Source organism: Acanthaster planci, linkage group LG21 (genome assembly GCF_054643075.1).
Source record: "Acanthaster planci isolate LZ-2023a linkage group LG21, COTS_SCS, whole genome shotgun sequence".
Lineage (NCBI taxonomy): Eukaryota > Metazoa > Echinodermata > Asteroidea > Valvatida > Acanthasteridae > Acanthaster > Acanthaster planci.
In genome coordinates, this window is record NC_141797.1 from 3233342 (window position 1) to 3259365 (window position 26024).

Below are 26024 nucleotides of genomic sequence, written 5' to 3' on the forward strand. Positions count from 1 at the left end.
ATTACAGGTATCGACATGGATTTCAAAAAGGATGATTGAGAATTTTTCCTAATTAAGAAGAGGGCAAGATATCTGTTTCACAGCTAAGCTAGGGGCATAACGTTGATACTTCGATAGTTAACTTACATTTCCATGTGTACAATTTCATTGTTACGCAAAAAGAGCTGAATTCGGAAATACCTTGCGTCCAGTAGATCATAAAGTTATGTAAAAAGTAAGTACTTTGGCTGCTCCTAGGTTTGATAAGGTAAGCCATACCAAGTTTCTTATTTGAATAATTTCTATTTAAAATCCTCCTTACTTGTTTGGCTGCAGTATGGGCTAACATACTGTGCGACTCCATCCACTGCTCTTCCTGCGTCCCGGCTACTGAAGCTTGAGATCTGACTACTTTGACAGCCAGTTAGATTCAAGACTTTGGTACCTTAGAAAATATGATAAACCTTAGTTGCCGGACTTGGAGACCTGCTTGTTGAACTATTTTTTTAACTATTAGGACTGGCGTATGTACAAGATGATTTTTGTAAACGTGAATATGAATCATAACAATTATGTCTCTGGGTATTTTTATGCGACGCATAGACCTTGTACACTCAGCAGAGACCCATCTTGCTTGCCCTCGTGGAATGACAAGTTAGTAGGAATGAGTGAAGCTGTGAAATTCAAGGAAAACTGTGTTTGTTCCACCAGGTGTATGTACACCTATCGCCCCAACTGCATATGGAAATGCTTCATAGAGAAATGGCTTTACGAAAACCTGACAAACCAGACTATCATCACATCATATAGGAAGCAAAAAGAAGGACCAATACAGACAAAACGATACAAAAATGGGCTAAGATGTACTACAAACTAGAAATGAACTACTTCGAATTCTCAGAAGAAAAATATAAACAAATGGAACAACATAAGAGAAGGAGCTACCTCTGATAACCTTTAAAGATAAAAGTTTTGTAATATGAACGTTTTCAAAAGGATTCGAATATAGGACCGATCCTTACGATTGGCCATTTGTGTAAGAAAAACTTTCAAGACCTCTTACGTAGACCAGCCTTCGACCACTTTCCGCAAGACTCCAAAATAAATTTCATGGCAGAAAACACTATAAGTAAATGTACATGTTAGTGCAGACCGTGTTAGTGCAGACGGCCTGTAAGTGCTTTAACTAATCACAAATAAGGAACCAGACTTCAAAGGGAAACGTAGTGGGGCAACCCGTTAGGTAGATATTTTGAATGTTAGTATCTTTTCATTTAAGTTACTCATACAATTGGTAATCTTGCCCTAGAATCTTTATCATTGATCAAAAATTACAAATCCCTCTTGGTACTGCAAATCTTTACCAACCTGATGGTATTGCGTCCTTCAACGTCGTCGTTGCTTCCTCCACCATAACTTCAGTCAACTGGGCAATGGCCTGTGAACCAGTGCGAATAATATTCACACTGACGTATTGTGCAGTGACGTACGGCATGTGAGTGAAATCCACCACCGCTCCGTCAGTCGCCTGAGCTCTACTGACTCGTCCTACCTCGGGGTTTAACAGTAAATTGGAATTCAAACCAGCGCGTACTACACCGTCTGCTAATCGCGAAGCTGCAAAGAAATGAATCAGTTGAAAAGCATTAATTCAAATTACTGGGAAAATACAAACGGGGACTTAATTACGGATCCGGCATGAGTGATCGTGAATTCAGAAATCAAAAATTCTTTTTCGTGGGGATCATGAAACATGAATTATCAATGCTGATTTGTCGAGATATGGCAACAGAGTGACATATATTTAAACTGTACAGTTATTACACAGTTCATATCAAACCCCGCGTGATGCTCTAACTTTGTGCACTGTGCTGTTTTCATACGAAAAGTAAATCACACGGCCGCAAAGTTGACTGTAAATTCAATTTTTTTTATAAATTGATGCTCGGATTCTAAGTAAAAACGTTCGAGGAGGATGGAAGAAATTCAAAAGTATTTTCAAGAAAAAGAAATAAGGGCCCTCAAATTGGAGGAAAGAATTTTGTTAAAGTCAAGAAAAGTATCCCTTTACATTTGGTACACAACAAACCATGTTTGTGCTTATCCCACTTTGGCTATGGATGTGAAAAGTCACTGTACTGTACGACAGTCCCGATAGACTGGTTCCCAGTCTATCTGTTATATAAAAATAGAGACCGTAAATATAATGGTTAAATATTGCCAATGCCGCCGTGAGGAGGATCGGGAAACAATCTATGGTCATGTCAACGTTTTTTTCCAGGACTTTCTTCCTGCTTCACAACTTTGTGATTGTAGCTCAGGAAAAGAGAATGCATCATGAGTGGAATATTCGAAACTTTTTCTAGAGCACTGAAAGACTAAGTCTATTTTCAGAATGTCCCTGCGTATTCCATCCACTGAGGACGAAAGCTCAGAAAATGACTTCGGGGACTTCGCCGTTGGTCGGATAGTGGAACGAAACAAAACGTGTTTGTTTTTACATTTATACCAATAAATTAATGTTTGGCGGAACCGAGAGTTTTTACCAGTTCTGAATCCAACATTTCTACATGTTTTACTAAAGTTACCCTGATGGAAACAGCCACAACTCTAAATAGTCTTGGTGGTAGTTTTGTCAAAATCGTCTCTAAGAAAAATCGAGGATGTATTGTCATTAGATGCCATTACTCCAGTCCAGGCAACAAAATAAACCAGTGGGTCGTAACTACCGAATGCACAAAATTAACAAGCAAAACCACGGAAGCTTGGAATCCCCATCGACATTGATGACAAAGAAATCCTACAGGCCTGCAAGAAACACGGAGTTCTGGAGGGTTCAACGCCCGATCTGCAGAAGACAGCCGGGGGGGAAAAGTCTTATGTATTCCTAACCTTTAATACACCCATGCACCCAACCCAAAACATCTCAACTAGGGGATGAAAATGTCTGAGTTTAACCCTTCATCCTAGACGTATTAAGTGACATATCTAGTGAATGAGGGGGCAACAAAACATTGAAGTATCGTACAAACGTACCATACACTGACACAGCAAGGGCTATCCAATGATTTTGCACCATTATGATAGATTCATTCATACAGTAAAAAGATAATCGATGACTCGCGGTGTCGTGTTGCTGGTAGCGACGTTTCGGCTGCTAGTGCTGCTAGCCTTCATCAGGCAACTGGAGATACCGTCCACAAAGGGAAGAACGGTGAAAGCCTTGTACTCCGGTCGCTCCACTTCGATGCTGGTCTTGGGTCTCGATGACTGTCGGATGAAGGACGCTGGATACCCGTTCGCCTTGAGGGCAGCGGTGACTCGGCGTCTCTCGGCGGCTGTGTGGCGTGGTCTGGTAACCAGGCGCGAGGCGCGGTCATGTAGGCACTTGGCCACGCCCCTCTTGACGGACACTGGGTGGTGTGAGTCAAAGGCCAGGTACTGGTCGGTGTGGGTAGGCTTGCGATACACAGTGCTGGTCAGACTGCCGTCGGGTTCCCTGTGGACCATGGTGTCCAGGAATGCAATGCTGCTGTCTTGCTCATTCTCGATGGTGAACTGGATGCTGGGTTTGAGACTGTTCAGGTGGTTGAGGAGACGGCTGGTTTGATCTCGTGGTGCAATGACAAAGGTGTCATCGACGTACCGCTTCCACGGGGTAGGACGGCAGTCGGGTGGGCAACTCTGCAGAGACAGCGGCATCGACATCCCCGGTTTCTGGCTCCCCACCATCCGCCAACACAACCACCGGAGCACCGGAGCGCAACGGAGCCATACCGAGGACACGCCCCTTCACGCCCATGAAGTGGAGCGGGCGACGCCCGCTGAGGTCACCTGTACTGCGTCCGCAATACACCGCGGTGATAATGTTTATCTCTTCTATAGATTCATTCATTTCACAAGGACTTGCACAATCCCCGTAGCTCACAAGAGGGAACTAAACGACGCACTGCATTCTTGCCTCACGAACCGAGACATAGTTTGCGTACAAGAAGGTGGTTGAAAGATGATACAATAAAAGAAAAACAGTGGTTGATGCATATTTGTAACAAAATTATATTTTGTGACTCGAGCCGAGTCATTGTAACGTGGTGATATGAGCCATTATAGGTGACAAAGTCGGGGTGAGTCAAGTGTTTAGTCAATTCTAGTCTCTAATATTTGGAATGTTTAAATTCACTTCATCCCAGGTGAGATCGTGGTGCCGGCAAGTACGGAGTCGGTGGTGGAGGCTACGGGTGCGCATAAAGTCTGTGACTATAGGCCTATAGTGGTATATTCCCCCATCACCCGGGATCTCTACCTCGTACCGATTTCCGCATGACGGTAAAAACACATTACATGAACATTATAAACTGGCTCTGTAAGTCATTGCGACTACATTCTTGCAAAGAAGTGTGCTTTCATTTTGTCATAATACCGGATTTGAGGGTTAACAAATTATACAGTTTGCTCTGGTTTCTCTTAGCATAGCTTCCAAAAGTAACTGGACTGTGCAGGGAACGACCACTGCCCAATTACCATTGACAAATACCGCATCTGCGAAGCACAAATATATCTACACAAAGATTCTGCTACTAAATTCCATGCCATAACGGCCTCCAGTCGGATAAATTTAAGGTTGGGTCGAATTCGAAAACGGCTCTGGTGGAATGATCAGTAGGACGACGGAGAATGTGACCAAGCCACCTAAATCTGCTGGGCAAGGACACGGAACACGTTTATCTGACCAGTGCTGAGGCGTAGTTCGTCGTTTGACACATGGTCTTGCCGAAAGACACCCTCGATGCTCCTAAGGGCGCGAGACTCAAAGCCAAGTACAGACGCAGTTTGGTTCGGCGAGAGATTTCACGTCGTCTCCACACAGAGGTCTCCACAGGTTCCTTATAATACCAGCGGCAAGTCTTCGTTGTCTGTTGATCTCCTACTCGGGGTTGCCGTCGTTGGTGAACTCAGATCCCAGGTGGACGAAATGTCTGGACCAATCCAACTTTCTCAGCTCCAGTGACGATGGATGGTTGGATGGATGGCCATCATAGACATGCATCAGTTTGGTTTTCAAGTAGTTGACTCGTTGAACAAGCTTAGTTGCCTCCTCGCCAAACACGAGAGGGCGCCCGCTATCTCAGCGCGGGAATGACAGAAGAGCGTCGCCAGCATAGTCAAGGTCTGTCACGTAGCGCCAACCTAGCTACACCCTAGGGAAACGGGTGCAAACTGCATCCATATGATGATCAATAATGTAGTTGAATAAATCCGAAGCAGTCACGCATCCCTGACGCATACCTCCAGCGATAGGAAACCGGCCAGACCCATTGCCGTTGACACGCACCGAACACAGCCTTCGGCGCCGTCATAGAGCAGAGTGAAAAGCCCGGTAAACTTTGGGGAAAGGGACAGTATGTTCAACAGGGATGGTCTGTCTACTTTTTTAATGCGGCCTTCAAATCAATGAAGGAAATAAATAGGTGTTGATCCCTTCGATACCCGCGGAACCTCCCCGAGAGCCGTCTGAGAGGTGAGATAAAGGCCGTTGTGGAACGGGACGGCATAAACTCAGCTTGGATGGCGTCTACACTGTAAAGCGCAAAAATCTGTAACAATTTTTAAACATTTTGACACGTTTATAAATAAACACACACAACATGTTTATGCGCTGAACCTACTGTTTATTTAAAGCGCAGCACATATTTATGCTATGTGTTTAGCATTTGTTTGGTTTTTATAACCTTTTCAATTATAATTGTGTGTTTATTACTTAAACACATAAACATATGTACAGACTGTAACCGTTTTTGTACACTTTGACACGTTTAAAAAACTTCCAGGTGGCAGTGTGTCATTTTGTGCACCTGTCCGGCACATTGTTCAAATTATGGCCAAAAAATATTTATATTTCAAGGGACTCATACATCACATTCTCCCGCTAGCTTTCTGAGTAAAAGAGATGGAAACCTCAGGTAAGCTTGTGTGTGTCATTTTGCGTGGTCACTCACAGAATTTTTTTCCACATGGCCAGAATCAGATTCAGAAGGCTCCAGACACGCTGACAATGATACGAAGCGGTGACTCAGTGGCCTAGTCCAGTTTCCAAGAGGGGATGAGAGTATTTTCTTCACAAACATGTAGCAAACACGTGGCAGTAGGGAGTCCGTGTACAAACATATGGGAGCATCATTTTGTGAACAAACGTATGGGAGTTAAGGTTTGGCCCTGCCCTGTTTCAGTGACTGCCCAAATGACCCCATTAGTGAAACCCCCTCTAAAAGTAGCATCAGGGATAGTTAGAAGAAGTGACGGGATATGGATTAGGTCGTGAAAAACGTTTGGGGGAACTAACATAACGCGTGATTTCTGGCCATTCTGTGGACACCTTACCACCACGATCTATTAATTAAATAGGGTGTAGTGTTTATTAAACTGCACATTATTGGGTAACGATGACATACACGTTCGCAAGTCATAAACGGTGACGTGGAAATTGGCAAGCCAACTGCTACAACTTAACACAACGTTGGTTGAAATACTGTTGACAAACCTTATTTTTTCAGAAAAGTATCACCCATCTGAGTCCTGAAATATCTATGCACATTGTATAAAAATAAACGAATAAATGCTACTCTAATAAGTTTTATTTCTCTATATTTGCCTCCAACAACAGCCAGCAGACGCGGGGACAGAGATCAAAGTGCACATGCACGAGCGTGTACAAGTTTATCTGCAACAATTGCGATAGTTCCTCTCTAGGCAGTATAGGAGTACCGGAATATTGTATGCGTACGCAAAAACAGCACTTCAGGATAATGTTTCATGAACATACTGAAACATTAGCATCTGTGTTTGGGATGCCAAACTGCGGAAGCGTGTATAGGACATGACTACAAAATAGGCCTGCTATTTTGCCCGAGGAATAACTATTTCGCCCGGGCCGATTACTTATTTCGCGGGCAAAGTGGCAGGCGTAGATTCTTATGTCGGAATGCAGGATGGTTTCCTCGTGGGGGGATGACTCGGATAGTAGTTAAAATGTAGTTAAAATCATTGCTCGTGTGTTCTTAAGTGGTGGTGAGTATTACTACTGTTAATGGTTGTTCCACATGCCCTTCTGAGGTTATTGCGATGCGCTTTGGTGAGCGGTTCAGAAAGAAACATTGACAGCTCCAGTCAAATTAATTTTCGAAAATCATTCGGTTTCTCTTTACAATTTCAAGAGGAGATGGCCGGAGAGCAGCCGAAACAAACACAAATTCATTAGTAAGAATATTTTGCAAGGAAAAGTGTAATAACATTTCCAACCTGACGTTGATGGCTGACTCTCAAAACTGAAACTTTTCAAAGAGGACCAACCCATCAACTTCACTGCTAGATGGGGGTGGGTAAAGGGGACACTTTCAAACGGCCTGTGAAAAGTGGTTTTAATTAACTCTTATTTTAAATGATATCAAGAAGGTATACACGTTGCTGTTTTAATGAACATATGGAAGAAAAAAATCACGTTTTTTGGCGAAACAGCTCCATTCCCGAGAGGTGTCTCATGAACATAGAAAATTTGCATATCTGTGACGTATTTTTGTCTATGTTTGCCATGCTACTGATCGAGTTTAGAAAATTCAATATAAGTTTTGGGGCGTTTTAGAGGTCATTCTGACAAGACTATGTTTCCAACCAAAGCAAAGCTTAGGCAAAGTTTGTGATCGGAAGACATGCTGACCACGGCCAAATGGTCAGGACCGACAGCCAAATTCGAACTACAGTGTTTTTTCGAAGCACGTACGACTCGTTTCGGGATTAAATTTAACGATTGGTCAAGCTTGGTGCCACGCCCACGATCTTTGGGAAATCAAAAGAAACCAATGGTGAACAAAGACAAAGATAAGCTTTTATGGAAGGTGATGGACAAAGGTAAGAAATGCTTTCAGTTAGGAACAGGCTGTTCCACTAAATACACTTGTGTACCTGACTATAATTCTGCTGCTATTGTGGGCTCTCAAATGTACGTCACACATAACGCCATCATTTGTCAGAATTAAAATCTTCATTTGAGAGGCAAGTAAAATTAACCACAACAAATGGGATTTTTGTTAGGCACTTTAAAGCAGAGAATCAGAACTGAGCCATCAGATGGGCTTAAGAGTAAGTGATTGATCGACATCTCAAGCTCCACGAAATAAATAGGCCCGTCATATTCTCAACCTGAACCTTTGACGACGTCAGCAAAGGGTAAAATGCAGACGTTCAAAGATGAGTATGGATATACAGACAAAACGTGGTATGAGAATGGTACTTTTACTCCATGAACTAGGGCTATTTTCTCTATTGCCATGTTGGTCGACAACAATGTCTAACATTGTGTTTTGAAGAATTCTGTCCAATCTTGGGTAGCACTTTGCGAATCTTGTGAATCAGACTGGCTGTAGAAAATTGGACGGCAAAATTGTGGCAAATGCTGTCGATAGTTCGACAGCTTTGATTTGAAACTGTTAATCTGTGAGTAACGCTGCTTCTCTTTCTCTTCTACATTAAAATCGTCTCTCCAGTTTGAAAGGCCCTGCTCTCATTTCATCGCTGATATAGGTATCACAAACGCGACATGTCTGTGTACGTTTTCCAGTTTAATAGACCCTGTCATCGTCTTTATTGCGCGTCATCCTGTCAAATCACGACTCCATTAATTAAACTCCCCTATCTGCCCAGATATACACTGACACTTCCTAATACTTGCCATGATCTCTTGCATTAACCAATGTGATTTTCCTCAAGCAGTAGACACCGCCGAGGTCCACTTTCCACCAAGGGTTGGTAAGTTCCTCCGGTGTGTCGTAACCTGTTCGAATGAGTGGGAATCATGCTATGGACCTGATTGATGCAAAGAGGTTTACGTTCTCTCAACGGTTCACTAAGATCACTAGATCCAGCATTGTCAATTAATTGTTCAAGTGTATAAAAATAATTCGTGCAGAAAGAATGAGTCAGATTAGTAAACATAATTACAGGATTTTCTAAAATTATACTCTCAATGATACATTTCACTCATTTCTTTCCATTTGAGCTTCATGACACAGTAATAACATCAAAGGCAATATTAATTTACTGAGCGAGAATTGTTTTGGATTGCAACATAATTTTTACAAGCACTTCACCTTTTCAACTTCAAAATCCTTTAAGCGACGCTTGATGAATGTTTGCCTTACTGCGATATGCAGACAGAAAGTTTTAAACTGTCATATTAAACTGGAATGATTATGATTTCAGAATGACTTGTGTAGGAGGCCGTAAAACACTTACCAGTGTGTGAGAATGTATTGAGGTCTTGGTCCACGGCGAACCATGCGTAGAAGGGGTCATCTTCATTGATAGAACTCTGCGTTGCTGTGACTGTACTGCCTTGCAAATCGAGAGTTAGTCCTGTGTGTTGCAATGCAATTAACAGATTAGGGCCTTCTAACGGCTTGTTTTTGCACGCACTGTTTTTGCAAATTTACTCCCCACAAGAAATAATAGAACTAGAGAATGAATAAACAAGTCCCTTAACTGAGTCAGGACAGTCAGGGCACTGTTTACTATATAGTTTTTATACTGAAATTATGAAAACATTTTCTTTCAGGAAACATTTCTTACAAAACATTGCTCATTGGTTTATTACTACTTGAAAACCTATGAAAAACCAAAGAAAAAAGATAAATTGGACCATCAGTATTCAAAAGAATGCGGCATTTGCTTTTGAAAAAATACATTATAGTCTTCATCAGTAGCAAATCGAACAAAAAAAACAATATGCCCAAACTGCCCCTCATATTGGAAAAACAAAAGTTTGAAGTAATGTTAATCGAGACAAGAAGGAGCAGTTTCAATGATTATATTACATTGACCCTTCTGGGTTACGCTAAGAAATAAGCATATTACAAGTTGTCTTTCTACTGCTTATGGCTTTGGTTAGACGTTGGCCAGTGCCGTTCTTTTTAGTCCCTCGATTTAGTTCATTCATTTCGTCAAAATTTTGTATCAACACATAGTCACTCTGAGCAGAATATAACTGAAAAACCCTTACATCGTTTGGCAACGGTAGGATTGTGCTAGTAATTGCACAGAATATCAGGACAAGTGCCTTATTCTACAAGCTCGAAAACCGACAATTCACTCATCACTGTTACTTTGGACATCACAATAAGTGCATTAATCTTGGGCATGGGTGAACAAAGTACAGGTTGTCCTGACCACTGAACATTAAACTCTTACATTCAGACTTGTTTTAAATTGCATGCGTAAATTATAGCTACACTCGAACGTCAAATGAGTTATTTCTTAAGTCGGTCAGTACAAATTCATATGGTTTTCTTGTTTGTTCAAATCCGCGGGATGCCTTTGGAAGATGCTGATCGAGATTTCAGTTTGATCAACCAGCATATTTGGACATTATGTGCGGATTGAAGTAGACTTGAATCAAGTCGGACTGACGTTGCTCTTCCTTAGCCATCCCTTCAGCCGGCACGGACTATACGCAGTCGTCGCGCTCGGCCAGGCAACCATAACGCTTTTAAGGCGCCCTCATTTGATAGCCTTTATTGTATAGCATGTGTCGTGCATACGTCTCCAGTCATTAAGTCCGACTTTACAAAAAAGCCGACTCGACCCCACCCCCGTCGGCAATATGTAGTTATTCATAATTGTATATGCACGACATGATCTTGCATAATGTATACGGAACTTCCACCAATCAAAGTAGTCAGAAATGTAGACTCGCTCATTATAATGCAAGTAAAAACAAGTCCGGCAATGCTATTGGCTGCTACTACGTTTGGTAGATGAGCCTATTCGCTGTGCACAACTGGTTGGCAGATATGTCAAGTGCGGATTTCTGAATTGAACTCATAGTAGTTAAGAGACACAAGAGGGCGCCAAGCAAGTAATGGCGCGCGGTCTGGGTATGTATCCAAAGCAGAAACGAAGACGTCGCAGAGATCCCTACTTGAGTCAAGACTAGAATTGAAGTGGCGAAGCCTTGTTTTCACACTCTACCAAAAAGTCACCGTCTCCCAAAAATTACTGATGCAGTCAAAATGTCGTCGTGCCCTCATGAAGCAGGCAACCAAAAAGTGCAACTTATCCAGGATGCTTGGGGTAAAGAGACCAGACCGGCTTGGGGGAAGTTGAATCACTCTGTGTCTCCTCCTCATGTTCAACTGAAGAAAATAAGGGAGTTTACTAATGAAACTAAAAGATTTCAACAAGCAAAGCACAACCAAACTGGGGAATAAATGCTAAATGATTAGAATGTCATCTGTGTAGGTTATTCTGTGTTGTCAAAATAATTGGCAAAAGGGGCAGATCTGTTCCTCTGCTTTTAAAGAATATGGTGTAGTATTTGCGGCACACATTTCTGCCTCTCTCTAGCTTCATCCAAGGCGACGTTACTACGCGACAGGACAGCACGACGGATCCCTTGCGTCGAACCGTCGCGTCGCACCGTCGCCTTCTTGCCATTACGTTTGTACAAACACCACACGTCTCGTCGTGTTGTCTTACGGCCATCAGCGTTGCTTTTGTGTGGATGCGCATTGATATCGTCAATAAAGTGACAATGAGTAAACAGGTACGGGTCGTAGTTACTTGCATGCATAGTTAATTTCATACACTCACGATCAAACTAGGAATGCGTTCGGCTTTCGCTCTGAGTCTGAAAGTCATTTTCATGTTAAAGATATTTGACGACGAATTCTTAGCAAAAAACTGACACATAACATGTATGTATTATGGAGCGTCAAAAGTGGACAACCCCATTTTCTCATTTTCTGCTAGTAGATTTTCGGGATTTTTGACTTTGCATATAGCATTTTCAAAAAACGCAATTTTCCGCCATCAGAAATTCACTTTAGTAGCTCTCGTGGCGCGTCAAAAGTGGACGACTAAAAACTTTATTTTTCAAATATTCATCAAATTTTATTTGATGATCCCAAGAGGACAACCCCATTCTCTCCTTTTCGCAGAGGTTTTATAGATGGCCAGGTTTTTTTTAAAGTTACCCCACCCCTTTTCATAAAGCCCAATTTTCTGCTAGCAGAAATTTGGAGTTTACTTTGCCGACGGCGGGGTGGTCCAAAAGTGGACAAGTTGGAAACTGGGACGACCGCTGTGATCCCAACGCTCAGAATGGAAAGGTCTTGAGAAGATGCGCATCCAAAATTTACGGTAGAGGGTTGGCGTTATAGCTTGGAAGAAAATGTGGATGATTCCTATTGAGAGACTTAAAGAAACCGGCCGCCGAAAGCCTGACAGTCCTCTTTGGTACCGCAAACTTCCCAGCACCCGTGTAATTAGAAAGATGGTGGCGGCTTCCCGTTGGACCTTTCCGTTTTAAATAATTGAGCACATGATGATATGTGTCCCTGAAACGATGCAAGCTGTAATAAACCATTTTGTCCTTGTCCAGTAGTATACTTGAATTTGTTGTGGAATGGAAAAACGTCGTGTTAAGAGAAAAAGCTTAGTGCTGTTAAATCAAGTGAACCACAAGTTTCAAAAAGCGGAAAATAGAGAAAGTAAAATGGGAAACATTAAAATGCAACTTGAACTCGCTGAATTAATGTTGACACCCCACAAATTCCAAAACACGTATTCAGCCAATAATAATAATCACAAAAACGGATAGCCACGACGAAAATAAATCTTTCAGCCAGTGCACCAGTCGGTCAATCACTGACATGACATCAAAGATTTAATTTAATATTTATCAATCAAATCTTTGATCAAGTCATCAATACAAGTGGGCAGTTACAGTGGAGGCCTGGGTCATTAATATGAAGACAAATGATTCAAAGTGACAATGTGAAGAGATATTAACGCAAAGAAAACACTAAGTTTCAAGCCACGTCCCAGAGCAGTCATCAGATACGTCTACTGTGAAATGCATGGATGATGGATTGTATAACAAATCTTATAGGCCTATCTGAATACAAAAAAATTGGTTGTTGCACTTTTGAAACTCCAAATAACTTCCACTATACTCAGTTCATAATTTTCGTCAATCCTGGACATATTATTTTCAATAATTTCCCCTAGAATAATACTCCCCTGCAATAAATCCCTTAAAATTCACATCCTTGACGTGAAGAAGGTCCGATCTTTTGCACGAAATCGGCTAAATGGAAATACACGTTGCATGAAAAGGCAGCAAGGGAACGTTCAAATGACACCTGATGCCTGTCAACAGACGGCTCCGCACGTTTACAGTACAAAGGACCGTCACTCTGGCAGCCACTTCGCAACTTTCGTCCACATTATTTTTTTTCAGGGTCGGGTGATGCCAATCTTCCCTAGAGCGTTCCATTTCAACGTAGGGAGAAAAGTGTGCTTCCAGTTTTTAACTTGTCCACTTTTGGAAAACCTTGCAGTCGTCAAAGTAAAATCCAAATTTCTGCTAGCAGAAAATTGGGTTTTATGAAAAGGGATGGTGCAAAAAAAACGAAAATCTACTGGCAGATGATGAGAAAAAGGGGTTGTCCTCTTTGGAAGCATCAAATAAAATTTGCTAGTGGAAGTTTGAAGTTTTTCGTTGTCCACTTTTGACGCGCTACGAAGACTTGTTACAATAAAATCCCAATTTTTGCTAGCAGAAAATTTAGTTTTTGAAAATGCTTTACGCAAATTTCCAAAACCCTAAAATCTACCAGCAAAAATGAGAAAATGGGGTTGTTCACCTTTGGAGCATGACGGCAATTTTGCCAGTGGGAATTTGAAGTTTTTAGTTGTCCACTATTGACGCGCCACGAGAGTTGTTAAAGTAAAATCCAAATTTCTCCTAGTGGAAAATTGCGGTTTTTGAAAATACTTTAGGCAAAGTCCAAAATCCCGAAAAGCTATTTGCAGAAAATGAGAAAATGGGGTTGTCCAATTTTGACGCTCCATATGTGTATGCATAGTGACGTAACATGCATAATGCAATGCGTATCTTCTTTTTGAGTCGGTTCACAGGTTTAGTATCTGTATGTACATGTACGAACACAAGGTCCGTTGCTATAATGTACCTAGCAGTCGAGTCCATGTTGTAGTTTCGCTTTCCTTGTTGAAAAATGTTGCTCTTTCCGTCATCTGTCACATGGTATGTCGTGTCGCTCGTCTTGTCGCGTATTACGTCGCGACGCGTCATGTGCTGTCGCCCTTTCCCTCATTGTGTTTATAGAGGGCGCCTTTACTGTTTTCTTTCATTTCCGTCCCCCGTCCTTGCAGAGTACATTCTACAGGTGCCAGGTCTTTATTCTATTGAACTTTTTCATGCACGTTCAGCACGACCCTGGCACCTATCAAGGAACACTTGCTGAAGGTAACACCAGGCCTTACTAAGCACAACCCCAACATTTGCAAATAATTATGATTAAATGCCCGCACCAGTTACAGTTATATAATTAAGAGGAAGGAGACTATTTTTAGACGGATAAACCGGCAACATTGTTACGAAGTGACAAGTTTTGCAGAAATCGCCATTTTTCAAAACTTTTTTACGGGCCCGACTGATTAAGTGACTGCACCAAAGGTGAGGTTCTTTTGCCCAAATCACACAAAATCACCATGAGAAGATCACGAGAAATACATCCAAGGAATTTTACCAAAATTGTATTTGTAGTTTATGTGAGGACAAAACCATGAAGATTACTAGTTTCACAATTCCATGTGTTGTCTAGTTATTGATCTATTCATTTTTACCAAATATAGTATTCAACAAGTACTCAACAAAACCACAGATTTTTTTCAAGAAGTCATAAACTGGAACTTACATTTTCGTTTGGTTGTCAAAAGTGGTAAATTGTTTTGAAAACGGAAATCTAATGAAATATGCATATTAAGTTTCAATATTTCCATCACAGGTATCAACACTAACCACCGGTGGATGAAGCCGGCGTCTAACAGAAACAGTGCGTGCCAGAGGTTCAAGGGCGGGTTTGTAGACGCCAAGGTCCCCGAAACGGAACAACAGAAGAAAGGAAAATGACAACGAGCATTACCACTCCGCCAGGGTTACAGTACATAAGACATGCCCGCAGTAGATTCCCTGATGACTCTATCCTAATCTCCGTGGACAACAAGAACAAAATCCGAGTGAGTTCATGCGCACCTGCCTTAGGCCCAAAACAAGAAGATGCAGTGTCACAAGATTTTTCCCAATGTACGACTGTCAAAATCTGTTTGATCGTGAATTCCCCACCCCAGGATACCTTATAACTCTGGCAGGCTACATGAAAGTGCGACCCCTGTCCCCAGCTCAACTAACAATGGACAAACTTGAGAGACAACCCTATTGGTAGGTGTTTATAATGTAAAATGTTTTGAGTCTTTGAATTGAATCTTTGAATCTAATCGTTCCTGTCAATACATTTTGTACGTGGAGGATGAGTCAGATTTTTCTCTTTGTGAAGCGCAAAATGCAGTTATAAAGATTTAGACCCCTATTATATTAAAGTATTTTTGACATTAAAGTTTCTTTGCTTGAGAAAACATGTCAAAAAAATTAATTAATTTTAAAAAATCTTTAAAAATGCGACTTTGACGTAGGCCTATATTGCTCCTCGTGGAAACGGTGACGTAGTGTCCAACTTCGAGTCTTTGTTGTTAATCACGTGCTACTTTGTGTATACTATTATCCTGTTCATGCTGGGGCAACCTATTGCCCTACCTACGTGAAATCATAGCATGGATAAGGGAAGGGCACGGGAGCATGCAAAGTAATTTTCTTTCTGCCCATCCAAAACGCCGGTTTTCAAAGACGTGGTCCAATTTGACTAAGACTGATGGCCAACCTATTTGCTGCCAATAAAAGCTAAGTTCATAGTAGACAAATGCATTTTATCATAATCCCATAAAATGCACTTTGATAATTTCCTTAATAAATGAATCTTCGCTGTTCGAAGAGTTGGCACTGTGTCTTTGTGTTCAGAATTTTGCCCCCTCATTGAAACGGCGGATCAAAGTGTGCACTTAACTCCGCTGAATCCCGCCCCCCTTGAGAGGGTGATGAAGGGATACAGTAAATGTCGCTGACAGAATTCCGTCCCCATTTTGAGGGGACGGATCAATATATGTATTGAACTTCGCTGTAAGAATTCTACATTCTTAATGGAGGGCTGATTAAAGTATGAAATAATCTTCGCTTTCAGAATTTTGTTGCATTATTGGGAGGGCGGATCAAAGTATGCACTAAACCCCTCTGCCATAATTCTGTCCCCTTATTAGGAGGGCGGATCAAAGTATGCACTCAACCTCGCTGCCAGAATTTTGCCCGCTTTGAGAGGCCAATGAATTGCACTAAACTTCTGACAGTGCATTTTTAAAGAGTCGACAGATTTTGCGCAATATGATTGGTCAACGCGTTGCTAACTCTTGGAGGTGCACTATCCTGCTGTAAATCAGATTACTCATTGAACTGATGTCAGAAAGAAACATGTACTCTTCATCGTCCAGAATGTCGCAGAAGATAATATACACCCTTCGCAAAGCATTACTACGTGATCAAGCATCTCGTTTGCACGTCACAGTTGTCAGATATCGAAACAGCTCACAGACAGTAACGTCTGCACGACGATTGTTGTGAGAGACATTTTTGGACAGCAAAGTAAAAACTTGAGAATGGTCGTTCGTTTCAAGCGCACGAGGGCAAAAGAAATTAGTAAGGTTTCGTTCTGTGCTGTAAACAAAATGTGTGACACGTTAGGGTACCATCCACCATTCTCGGTCGAACTTCAACCTCAACTGACATTTTGTGCCACTCGTGCAGCTGTTTGTGGCACCAGTTCGCTGTGTAACGACTGCATTGTTTCAACATAGCGGATCTTTGGAATGAACAGTGTGTCCAAAAATAACGTCACCGCAAACGCTTCCCTCACATTCTTGGAAAAGCACAGACTACTGTGATTATATTTACAGGTACACTTGTCAATGCACTGAACAACGGGATATCGAGGGATTGTAATGTTCATACACGGAAGAACAAAAATCTTTGAGCCAAATGCATGCCTTCGTCGACAAAAACTAATTTTGTTTTGAGCAGATATTTTTATTTTTAAAAAATATGCAGAATAATCGGCTTAATTTTTTTTTATTTCAAAGTATAACAAATTAACTACATGTGTGTTAATTTTCTTATATTAATTTTTTGTTATGCAAACAGATTTGGATTTAAGAAAGTTCCTTCAGAGATGCAGAGTTCACAGGAATTGCTCTCCAAGGAACTCATATTTAATAAAAGTATTTATTTTGCATGTCATCCATGTACGTAGGTACAAAATGATGGTATTTCACCTTGGTGTAATGTGAGCAAAACGCAGTTGCGTTTTGTTTGTGATCCAGCTCCTTTGCGATTAATCCTAAAATTAGCCGAGTTTCACAGAAGTGAAGTTTGATTGGGATTCTGCCGAGCCGTATTACGGCACAGAGGGATTGCGTGAGATTGCACTGACCAAGCGTCCAGAATTCAAAGCATGGTGTCTCATGAACACATCCATGGCTGGTGACCCGATAGCATCATTACAGAAATAATATCGACTATAGGGCGGGTGTCACTGAAGATGCCAGGGAGGGCACGTAATCCCTCCGTGCTCGTCCGACCACGGACAAGCTCAGATGATCCCCAGACAACATAGCTATTTCTTACTTATGCTGCTGAATTAGTTTCGTGGATATTATTTCGTAGAACACGACGGAAAAATATTCCAACATTTGATAGCTGTGAGTGTACAACTATATACAAGGGTTAGTATACATACAACTGCCAATGTTTGTTGCTGGCCTTGGACGACCTTGCCTTCTCGCATCTGTGAATAAACTGAGTGAAGAACCGCAAATGACCCGAACTACAGGCGCGCATCATGTGGTAACACTTAGACCGGGAAACCCGGGCATTTTTACAGACATTTTTCACTAACAATGCTTCCTTGTTCGGAATAATTACACGTAAATGTAGATTCAACCCCTTTCATCTCATCTCTGTTGTAACGGAAGAGATGTGTCTGTGTGAATACTAAACGCTTTGCGGTTTTAGTCCTCGCCTACATAACTAACCTTTCCATGATGGCGAGCTCTATCAGCAATAATCTAGAGTGAAGAGAACAAGGTTTTGATCGAAAACCTAATAACAGAGCCTGAAAATAAAAGGTCACACGGGCGAGCTTCCGAAACCCTTCAAGTTGTGCGGCCAGCTGGTGGAGAATTCACATGGGGCCACCTTATCACGCTCAATGAATTTTGAAAGAATGATTCCTAACCGAATCCATGTCAAGAAATACTCGTGTTAGAATTTCATCTTTGCGTTCTTCAAGTAATAGCACAAAAAGTCACCTGGATATTGGTTAAAAACGAATTTTATTACCCTTTCACTTTGGGCAATGCCGTTCTTAAGTATCTCAGTCTCTGCACGTTTGTTTTCACCCCATGCCATAACTTGAAAAAGAGATTCTATGAGCCCCGAGCTAGAAGGCGCAATTTTCTTTACAACGAAGATTCCTTTGGCCAGCACTTCACTTGGCTTGTTAACAGTCGACTACGAATTGCGCTCACATTACGGTCGCGTTGCTACTAGCAAAATGAGCACTCCAGACCAACATAGCTGAGTGCAACCGGTGAAGGGGTGCTTCAGCTCAAAGCAGATAACATCGCTAAATTTACCTCCTTATATTCAGTAGGTTCTAAAGTCGGTCTGGCTTGCCGCATGCAGTTCTTGTCAGCAAATGTTAGACTGGACTTTAGAATGTTCATTAAGCGTACTGTTCATATTGACAATCAGACAAAATAATGGCATCAAGGGGGGTGTTTTAAGCGCACAACGTTGTGCTATTACTCTGATCATGGAGGAAGGACTTCCTCCATGCTCTGACTTCACACCTGTGATGCATGCATCCCAGTACAACTAACTGCATGTAGCCTGTCGCCGAGCTATAGAGCCGGTTAATTTATTTCCATCTAATCTTACAATAACATACAATCCTCAACTTTTATACAGTACAACTGCAATGTGTTAAATAAACTGCATGGTGTTGACTGAATAGCTCAATTCTTGTTTTTATGTAACCGCCTGCTTTCCAGTAGTCGCGTACAGTAAAAAAGTAACTAGCGCCCTCTAGCGATAAAAAAGCTCACCTTGCCGTTCACTGCTTTATAAGGTAGGTTATCGCTGAAAGTTGTGTTCAAGTTTAATCCTTAGAAATCGTGTCAAAAAAATTTTTTTTGCTCCAATCATCAACCGAGACGTATTTTTAAAAAATCCCATTTGTGCTGCTCAGCATACTGTTGGCTCTCAGGTATGTGATCATCATGTTGTTTGGGAGGGACTAAGTTCGTGACTTTTCATGCTGCATGAGCTCTAATACTTATTACATTTGAGACGTAAGTGTATTACATGATCTTGATTGCCAACATTGATTAGAAAATATGCAGGGTAATAGTTTTTACATCAGTACCTTTTATTATATGTCATTTTTTCTTTAAGCAAGGGAAATAAATCTCATTGATTTATGCTTCACAGGAAATGTTTGACATAACCAGAGTGAGTTAGAGTTAGTTCACCTTTGTATGCATGTTGGTGCACACATGCACATGTGTAGTAGGTAAACATGCAAAATGAGATATTATGCTACTTATCAAAATGCCGGTACATACGATTGTGTGTTAGTTTAAAAGAAGGATATTGTAGAGGCAAAACAAATTTCCCGCAACAGGTGTGTACATATTTGTGTCTAAGCTACCAAAGGTCTGTCCCTAAGGGTAGGACAACTCTAGGGGTGCGACAGTTGTATTGTAATGCAATTGTATGCCAATATGCGTACCCAGTGCCAGGGATGAAAAAACAGAGATAAAACTGTGAGAAAATCACTCTAGAAAACCTTGTGGCAGATGTCATTTTACTTGAGTATCGTCAGGTTAAAACTTATATAGCATGCACTTAGTCGTTAAATTAATTTTTACATTAAATTTCCTTTACTTGAGAAAACATGCCAAAAAGGTCAAGTAGGAAGCTTTTGTCGTGAAACAATTAATTAATTTATTTTTGAAAAATCTTTACAAAATGCCATTTTGACGTAGGCCTATGTTGCTCTTCGTGGAAACGGTGACGTAATGTCCAACTCCAAGTCTCGGTTGTTAATCACGTGCTACTTTGTGTATACTATTATCCTGTTCATGCTGGGGCAACCTATTGCCCCACCTACATGAAATCATAGCATAGATAAGGGAAGGACACGGGAGCATGCAAAGTAATTTTCTTTCTGCCCATCCAAAACACCGGTTTTCAAAGACCTGGTCTAATTTGGCTGAGACAGGTGGCCAACCTATTTGCTGCCAAGAAAAGCTAAGTTCATAGTAGACAAATGCATTTCATCACAAGGATTAATCATGAGATGTCATGAAATGCACTTTGATAATTTCCTTAATAAATAAATCTTCGCTGTCCGAACAGTATGCACTGTGTCTTCGTGTTCAGAATTTTGACCCCCCTTTATTGAGAGGGCAGGTCAAAGTATGCACTTAACTCCGCACTTAACTCCTTCTGCCCCATTGAGAGGGTGATGAAGGATACCCTCTCAATACGGCTCGGCAATACGGCTCGGCAGAATCCCAATCGAACTTCACTTCTGTGAAGCTCGGTTAATTTTAGGATTCTACCTCATCCAGTATTACGTCACTCCGTGATCACGTGAGATGTTCAAAGATGTGTGTGTGTGAATGAGACACACAAGCAAGGCAAAAGAACAGGAGGTGCGTGGTGTACGTTAAAGAACTTCACCATTTATCTGAGGTTTTTAAATATCAATCACCATAACTATCAAAGGTCCTTAATTGACCATATTTAGTCAGGCATCTTAAAACACGGGTCCTTCTACAAAGCAATTCTTGGTAAACTATGTGATCTAAACAAATAACCTTAGAAAGTACTGAAACCGTACTATTGACTTTACAAAATTATACTGAGCGTCTAATGACACATTGAACTCCAATAGTTCCACCGACACTATAAGAAACATCATGTGCTTACTCCTGCGACATATCCAGCAGTGTATTTGCAAACATGTCACCAATATTGTGAGGAATTACTCGTTTATTATAATAAGTAGCAAATGTCGATGCATTTGACCATCCTGCACATTTCATGATAAAGTCAAGAGGCAGTCCACTGAGGTGTGCCGCTGTTGTGGACGATGCTCGTAAGCTATGAGATTTAAACTCCGCATACAGTATCAATGCCAGCCTCTTTCAGTGTACATACCCAGCGACTTATAGTGTCTTCGGATGCAGCTCGATGAGGCTTCAACACGGTTAACAAAAGTTGTTTTCTCCATTACGGAGACTACCAGTCAGTTGTAAGTATCTCTGTAGCACGGACACAACACAATGTTTTCTGTTCTTTGGATAACCAGGAAAGATTATACCGTTTTGATGGACTTCTGGTCGTGATTGCTTCATCAATACAGGTATACGAAAGAACATCTGAACTCTGTGACTTCCATGAACCCTCGGTCCAGAGAGTGTATGGTTTGAACAGATAACAATAGCATTAGCGTAGCTAATTTCCTTGTTATCTGTTTCAAAGGTAATTGAGATCATCATATTTTTCAATCTGGCGTAACAAAAAGCTAACGTCCCAGATTTTATGATAACGAGGAAGACTAGTCCGTAACTGGAAACAACCTTTAATCAAACTTACTTTATTCAGAAAAGTTTCAATAAATACTTTTGCAGGCCTACTTGTAGATGAATCAAAGTTAGATGTACACCGATACTTTACCATGTTCAAATCAGAAGTGGACATGAATTCATGCACTGAATCCAAAAGCTGATTTCAATCCCAACAAATGGCTTAAATTGAACTGAAAAAAATCCTGCCAACCCAGATTGAGTGTAACATGTGCATTCTACTTCTAATAAATATTAGGAACTGCCGAGGGCTGGGGGGGTTGCTGCTTATGATGTTCAAAAGTTGAAAAGTTACCAATCAGTCAAAATGAAAACTGAAACATTTTCACCCTTTCCCCCAAAGATTTTAAAGGTTAATTCAAATCAGTGATTTGAAATATCAGTTGAATTAAATACCAATTTTGATGGATGATTTAAATCAACGGGATCTAAATCAACCAACCCTGCTATGAAGTTCCATATGTGTGTCTGAGAACATTCATAGCACAGACCCCGTGAATCAGAACTTTCGCATTTCAAATTCTGACTAAATGGATCGGACAGGGTGTTATTGAGAAATTTGATGACACGAAGCAGGCATGCTATGGTACATAGCAGTTTACCGTATCCCACCTGGGACAAGGCGCAGTAATGAAAACGATATTTTAAGTACTTATACTCTAATAAATGTATATAAAGGACCACACAACGGAACAGTTTATAAAACCAGATAAGCCACGTCTTTACTTCAGAACAAAAATGCAGCAAAAACCATGAACACGGAACCGACAGAAAAATTAGTCATGTCAGCTTTTACTTCAACTTCCTGGTGTTATTCTATCATAAATTATCTTACCATTATGCAGAATGAAGACGACAAATAGGACCATGGACAAGCCCAGATGATCCCCAGGCAACATGGCTACTTCTTACTTATGTTGCTGAACTAGTTTCGTGGATATTATTTCGTAGAACACGACGGAAAAATATTCCAACATTTGATAGCTGTGTACAACTATATACAAGGATTAATATACATACAACTGCCAATGTTTGTTGCTGGCCTTGGACGACCTTGCCTTCTCGCATCTGTGAATAAACTGAGTGAAGAACCGCAAATGACCCGAACTACAGGCATGCATCATGTGGTAACACTTAGACCGGGAAAACCCAGGCATTTTAACAGAGATTTTTCACTAACAATGCTTCCTTGTTCGGAATAATTACACGTACATGTAGATTCTATGGAATTCCATATCTGCCGTCGCCTGTCGCCCGTCGCATTTTGCTTTTTGCTGTGTCCCAATTCTGCCATTTACCAGTTCCAAACATGCCATTTTCCGTCGTCCGTCGCCTGTCGTGCGTCGCCCGTCGCCCGTCGTCCATCGTGCGTCGCCCATCAAATGTGTTGCATAGGACCTGCAAAATCCGTTGTTTAACAAATGACAATGTGATGATTCCATTCACTTCTAAAGATCTTTTCCGAGTAAGGCAAGTACACATCCCACCTGCAAAGCATATACTAGTCACATAATTAATTCCAATAATGCTAGACTACCCCTGCCCCTTGACAAGAAAATATCGCCTCTGAGAATTCAACCAAGTATTTTTTGGGGAAAAATACTTTCATCAAAAATGTTCCGGCCAACTTATCCACAGTGTTCTTCTAATTTGCATACTGTAAAAATGTGCCGACCTGTTTTCATCAAATTCCAGGAAGAAATCTGCCAACCGATACAGATATTCTATCTTCTCCTCTCAATTTCACCTTGAAATCCAGAAATACTAGACGTGCTGTGGATAATAAACTGTTTATTAAATGTATTGTTAAGGGGCAATTACCACTTGGTTTAAGTTTCAGAAAATATGACGTGTTGGTTTTTGTCGGTGTGTATGCCATGGTGGATAGACCAATGAGAACAGGTTGTCCAGCACATCAGCATTATTTATGGGTCTAACAAGTAACGTTACTGTATAAAAGACTTCTGTGAGCCAACCTGCAAATAAAGCCATGTCTAATTTGGAGTATACAGCAGATTTCATCATAGGTATACCCGCCCTCAAAATAATGTTGAATCAGTTTGTCTCTTATGAAAACTATTGGGAATCAAACATTGTAAATAATCTATTATTTACATTCCGTTCTGTGGGATATCGTGCAGGGACAGACAGAAATATCACATAGGCTATAGACCTAAAGCCTGGCTGTTAACGAGTAAAGTTACGTCTAGAGTAATTAAGTTATCGAGAAAAACAATCTACCGAAACAAAAGTCTATTTTGTTGATTTATTTATGTAACCAAAATGGTGTTATTTCATATACACGTTACTTAGCCGATGTCAGGATATTATTTCTTCTTTCAATTGGAGTTTGGCGCAACTGAAAAAACGAATAGGCCTACATGTACATCTTCTAGTTCTATTGCTAAAATGAGAGTCAGGCATGGTGGATCGATCGAACAAGGACATGTACATGTGAAACGATCAAGGGTCAAAGTTAAAAATACCACTGCGCAATCGTGACAAAAAAACCACGGGCGACGCACGACGGGCGACGCGCGACGGGCGACGCGCGACGGGCGACGCGCGACGGGCGACGGGCGACGCACGACGGACGACGCACGACGGACGACGCACGACGCCAGATATGGAATTCCATAAGATTCACCTCTCTTGAAATGGAAGGGATGTGTCTGTGTGAATACTAAACGCTTTGCGGTTTTATTCCTCGCCTACATAACTAACCTTTCCATGAGGGTGAGCTCTATCAGCAATAATCCAGCGTGGGTAGAACAAAGTTTTGATCGAAAACCTAATAACAGAGCCTGAAAATAAAAGGTTACACGGTGAGCTTCTGAAACCTTTCAAATTGTGCGGTCAGCTGATGGAGAATTTACATGGGGCCACCTTATCACGCCCAATGAATTTTGAAAGAATGATTCCTAACTGGATCCACGTCAAGAAATACTCGTCAGAATTTCATCTTTGCGTTCTTCAAGTAATAGCACAAAAAGTCACATGGATATTGGTTAAAAACGAATTTTATTACCCTTTCACTTTGGGCAATGCCGTTCTTAAGTATCTCAGTCTCTGCACGTTTGTTTTCACCCCATGCCATAACATGAAAAACAAATTCTAGGAGCCCCGAGCTAGAAGGCGCAATTTTCTTTACAACGAAGACTCCTTTGGCCAGCACTTCACTTGGCTTGTTAACAGTCGACTACTAATTGCGCTCACGTTACGGTCGCGTCGCTACTAGCAAAATGAGCACTCCAGACCAACATAGCTGTGTGCAACCGGTGAAGGGGTGCTTCAGCTCAAAGCAGATAACATCGCTAAATTTACCTCCTTATATTCAGTAGGTTCTAAAGTCGGTCTGGTTTGCCGCATGCAGTTCTTGTCAGCAAATGTTAGACTGGACTTTAGAATGTTCATTAAACGTACTGTTCATATTGACAATCAGACAAAATAATTCAGACAAAAAAACAAGATTTCCAAATTGCAAATCTAGAAGCTCTGAATATTCACAATCACGCACACAACATCAAATGCCAGCAAAATAATAGAATACACAGATTACATTAATTTTCACATGAAGATCAACTTAATACAATCATAATGACATGGCATCCTGCCTGACCAGCAGCGGTACACGAAGGTCCTGGGATATCTGACCAGCAGCATCGGCTCCAAAGGAGTGGAAGAAGTCGGCCTGCTGACGCGAAACGAAAGTTCAGTTCATAAAAGTCTCATATGAGACGGGCCCACCGAAAATTTGGAAAGTTTATGAAACCAGCACCACAACGAGAAGGGTGATGAAACCAGCACCACGGCCGTTGAAACTGGTCAGAGATGCGGTAGCCAGTAGAACGAATCAGCCAAATAAAGCATGGCTCGTAGAGTCATCATCCCCACAACGTGAAAACATTTCTAAAAAAGAACGAATCGACAAAGGAATACGAGCCCAGTGCGGATGCACAACAAAGTGGAATAGACCATAATAGGTGCCTGTGTGCATATAACGTATCTAGGGAGTCAAATGTGTACACGGCGCCTCAATGAAACAAAAAGGCAACCCTCTTCCTTCAAGAGAAGTTAACTATTACACCGTGGTTATTTTAAGCTGTAAGCTGTAGAGGAAATCGATTTAAGGGCTTGAAAATGGCCATGTTAATACGCACCTATATCATCACACATCATCTTGGACTCCAAAGGAGAACACTTCATTAATTCAAAAGTCTGATTATCATGGCAACCCTAAATTAAAATAAATAAGTACGCAGTTTTGGCACACCCCTACCTCAATGTACAATGGTACCTCCCTCGGTTGGCTCTGTGCTCACCATACGCATGTAGTTGAGCAAAGTCGACGGGTATCAAGGGGGGGGGGGGTGTTT

At 41.3% G+C, this 26024-nt stretch overlaps 2 protein-coding genes and 1 long non-coding RNA gene across 3 annotated transcripts in view; all 3 read right to left on the minus strand.

The window, feature by feature from the left end:
- LOC110989742 (uncharacterized) overlaps positions 1 to 1585 on the minus strand; it is a 28438-nt gene extending 26853 nt beyond the window's left edge. The window contains exons 1-2 of the mRNA XM_022254327.2: positions 1348 to 1585; positions 302 to 424 (exon numbers count right to left, since the gene is read on the minus strand). Of these exons, the coding sequence (XP_022110019.2) occupies positions 302 to 424; positions 1348 to 1474 (250 nt within the window). The 5' untranslated portion in view covers positions 1475 to 1585. The remainder of the gene's footprint in view (positions 1 to 301; positions 425 to 1347) is intronic.
- Positions 1586 to 2932: 1347 nt separating this feature from the next.
- Positions 2933 to 3687, minus strand: LOC147795692 (uncharacterized). Its single transcript, XM_087131454.1, has 2 exons — positions 3174 to 3687; positions 2933 to 2967 (listed from the first exon to the last, which is right to left on the minus strand). Exons 1-2 carry the CDS (start codon positions 3685 to 3687, stop codon positions 2933 to 2935), a joined length of 549 nt encoding a protein of 182 aa, XP_086987580.1.
- Positions 3688 to 8523: 4836 nt separating this feature from the next.
- LOC147795693 (uncharacterized) lies at positions 8524 to 22707 on the minus strand. Its single transcript, XR_015423603.1, has 3 exons — positions 22484 to 22707; positions 9265 to 9384; positions 8524 to 8803 (listed from the first exon to the last, which is right to left on the minus strand). It is a non-coding gene; the product is annotated as an uncharacterized LOC147795693 (long non-coding RNA).
- Between the last annotated feature and the right edge of the window lie 3317 nt (positions 22708 to 26024).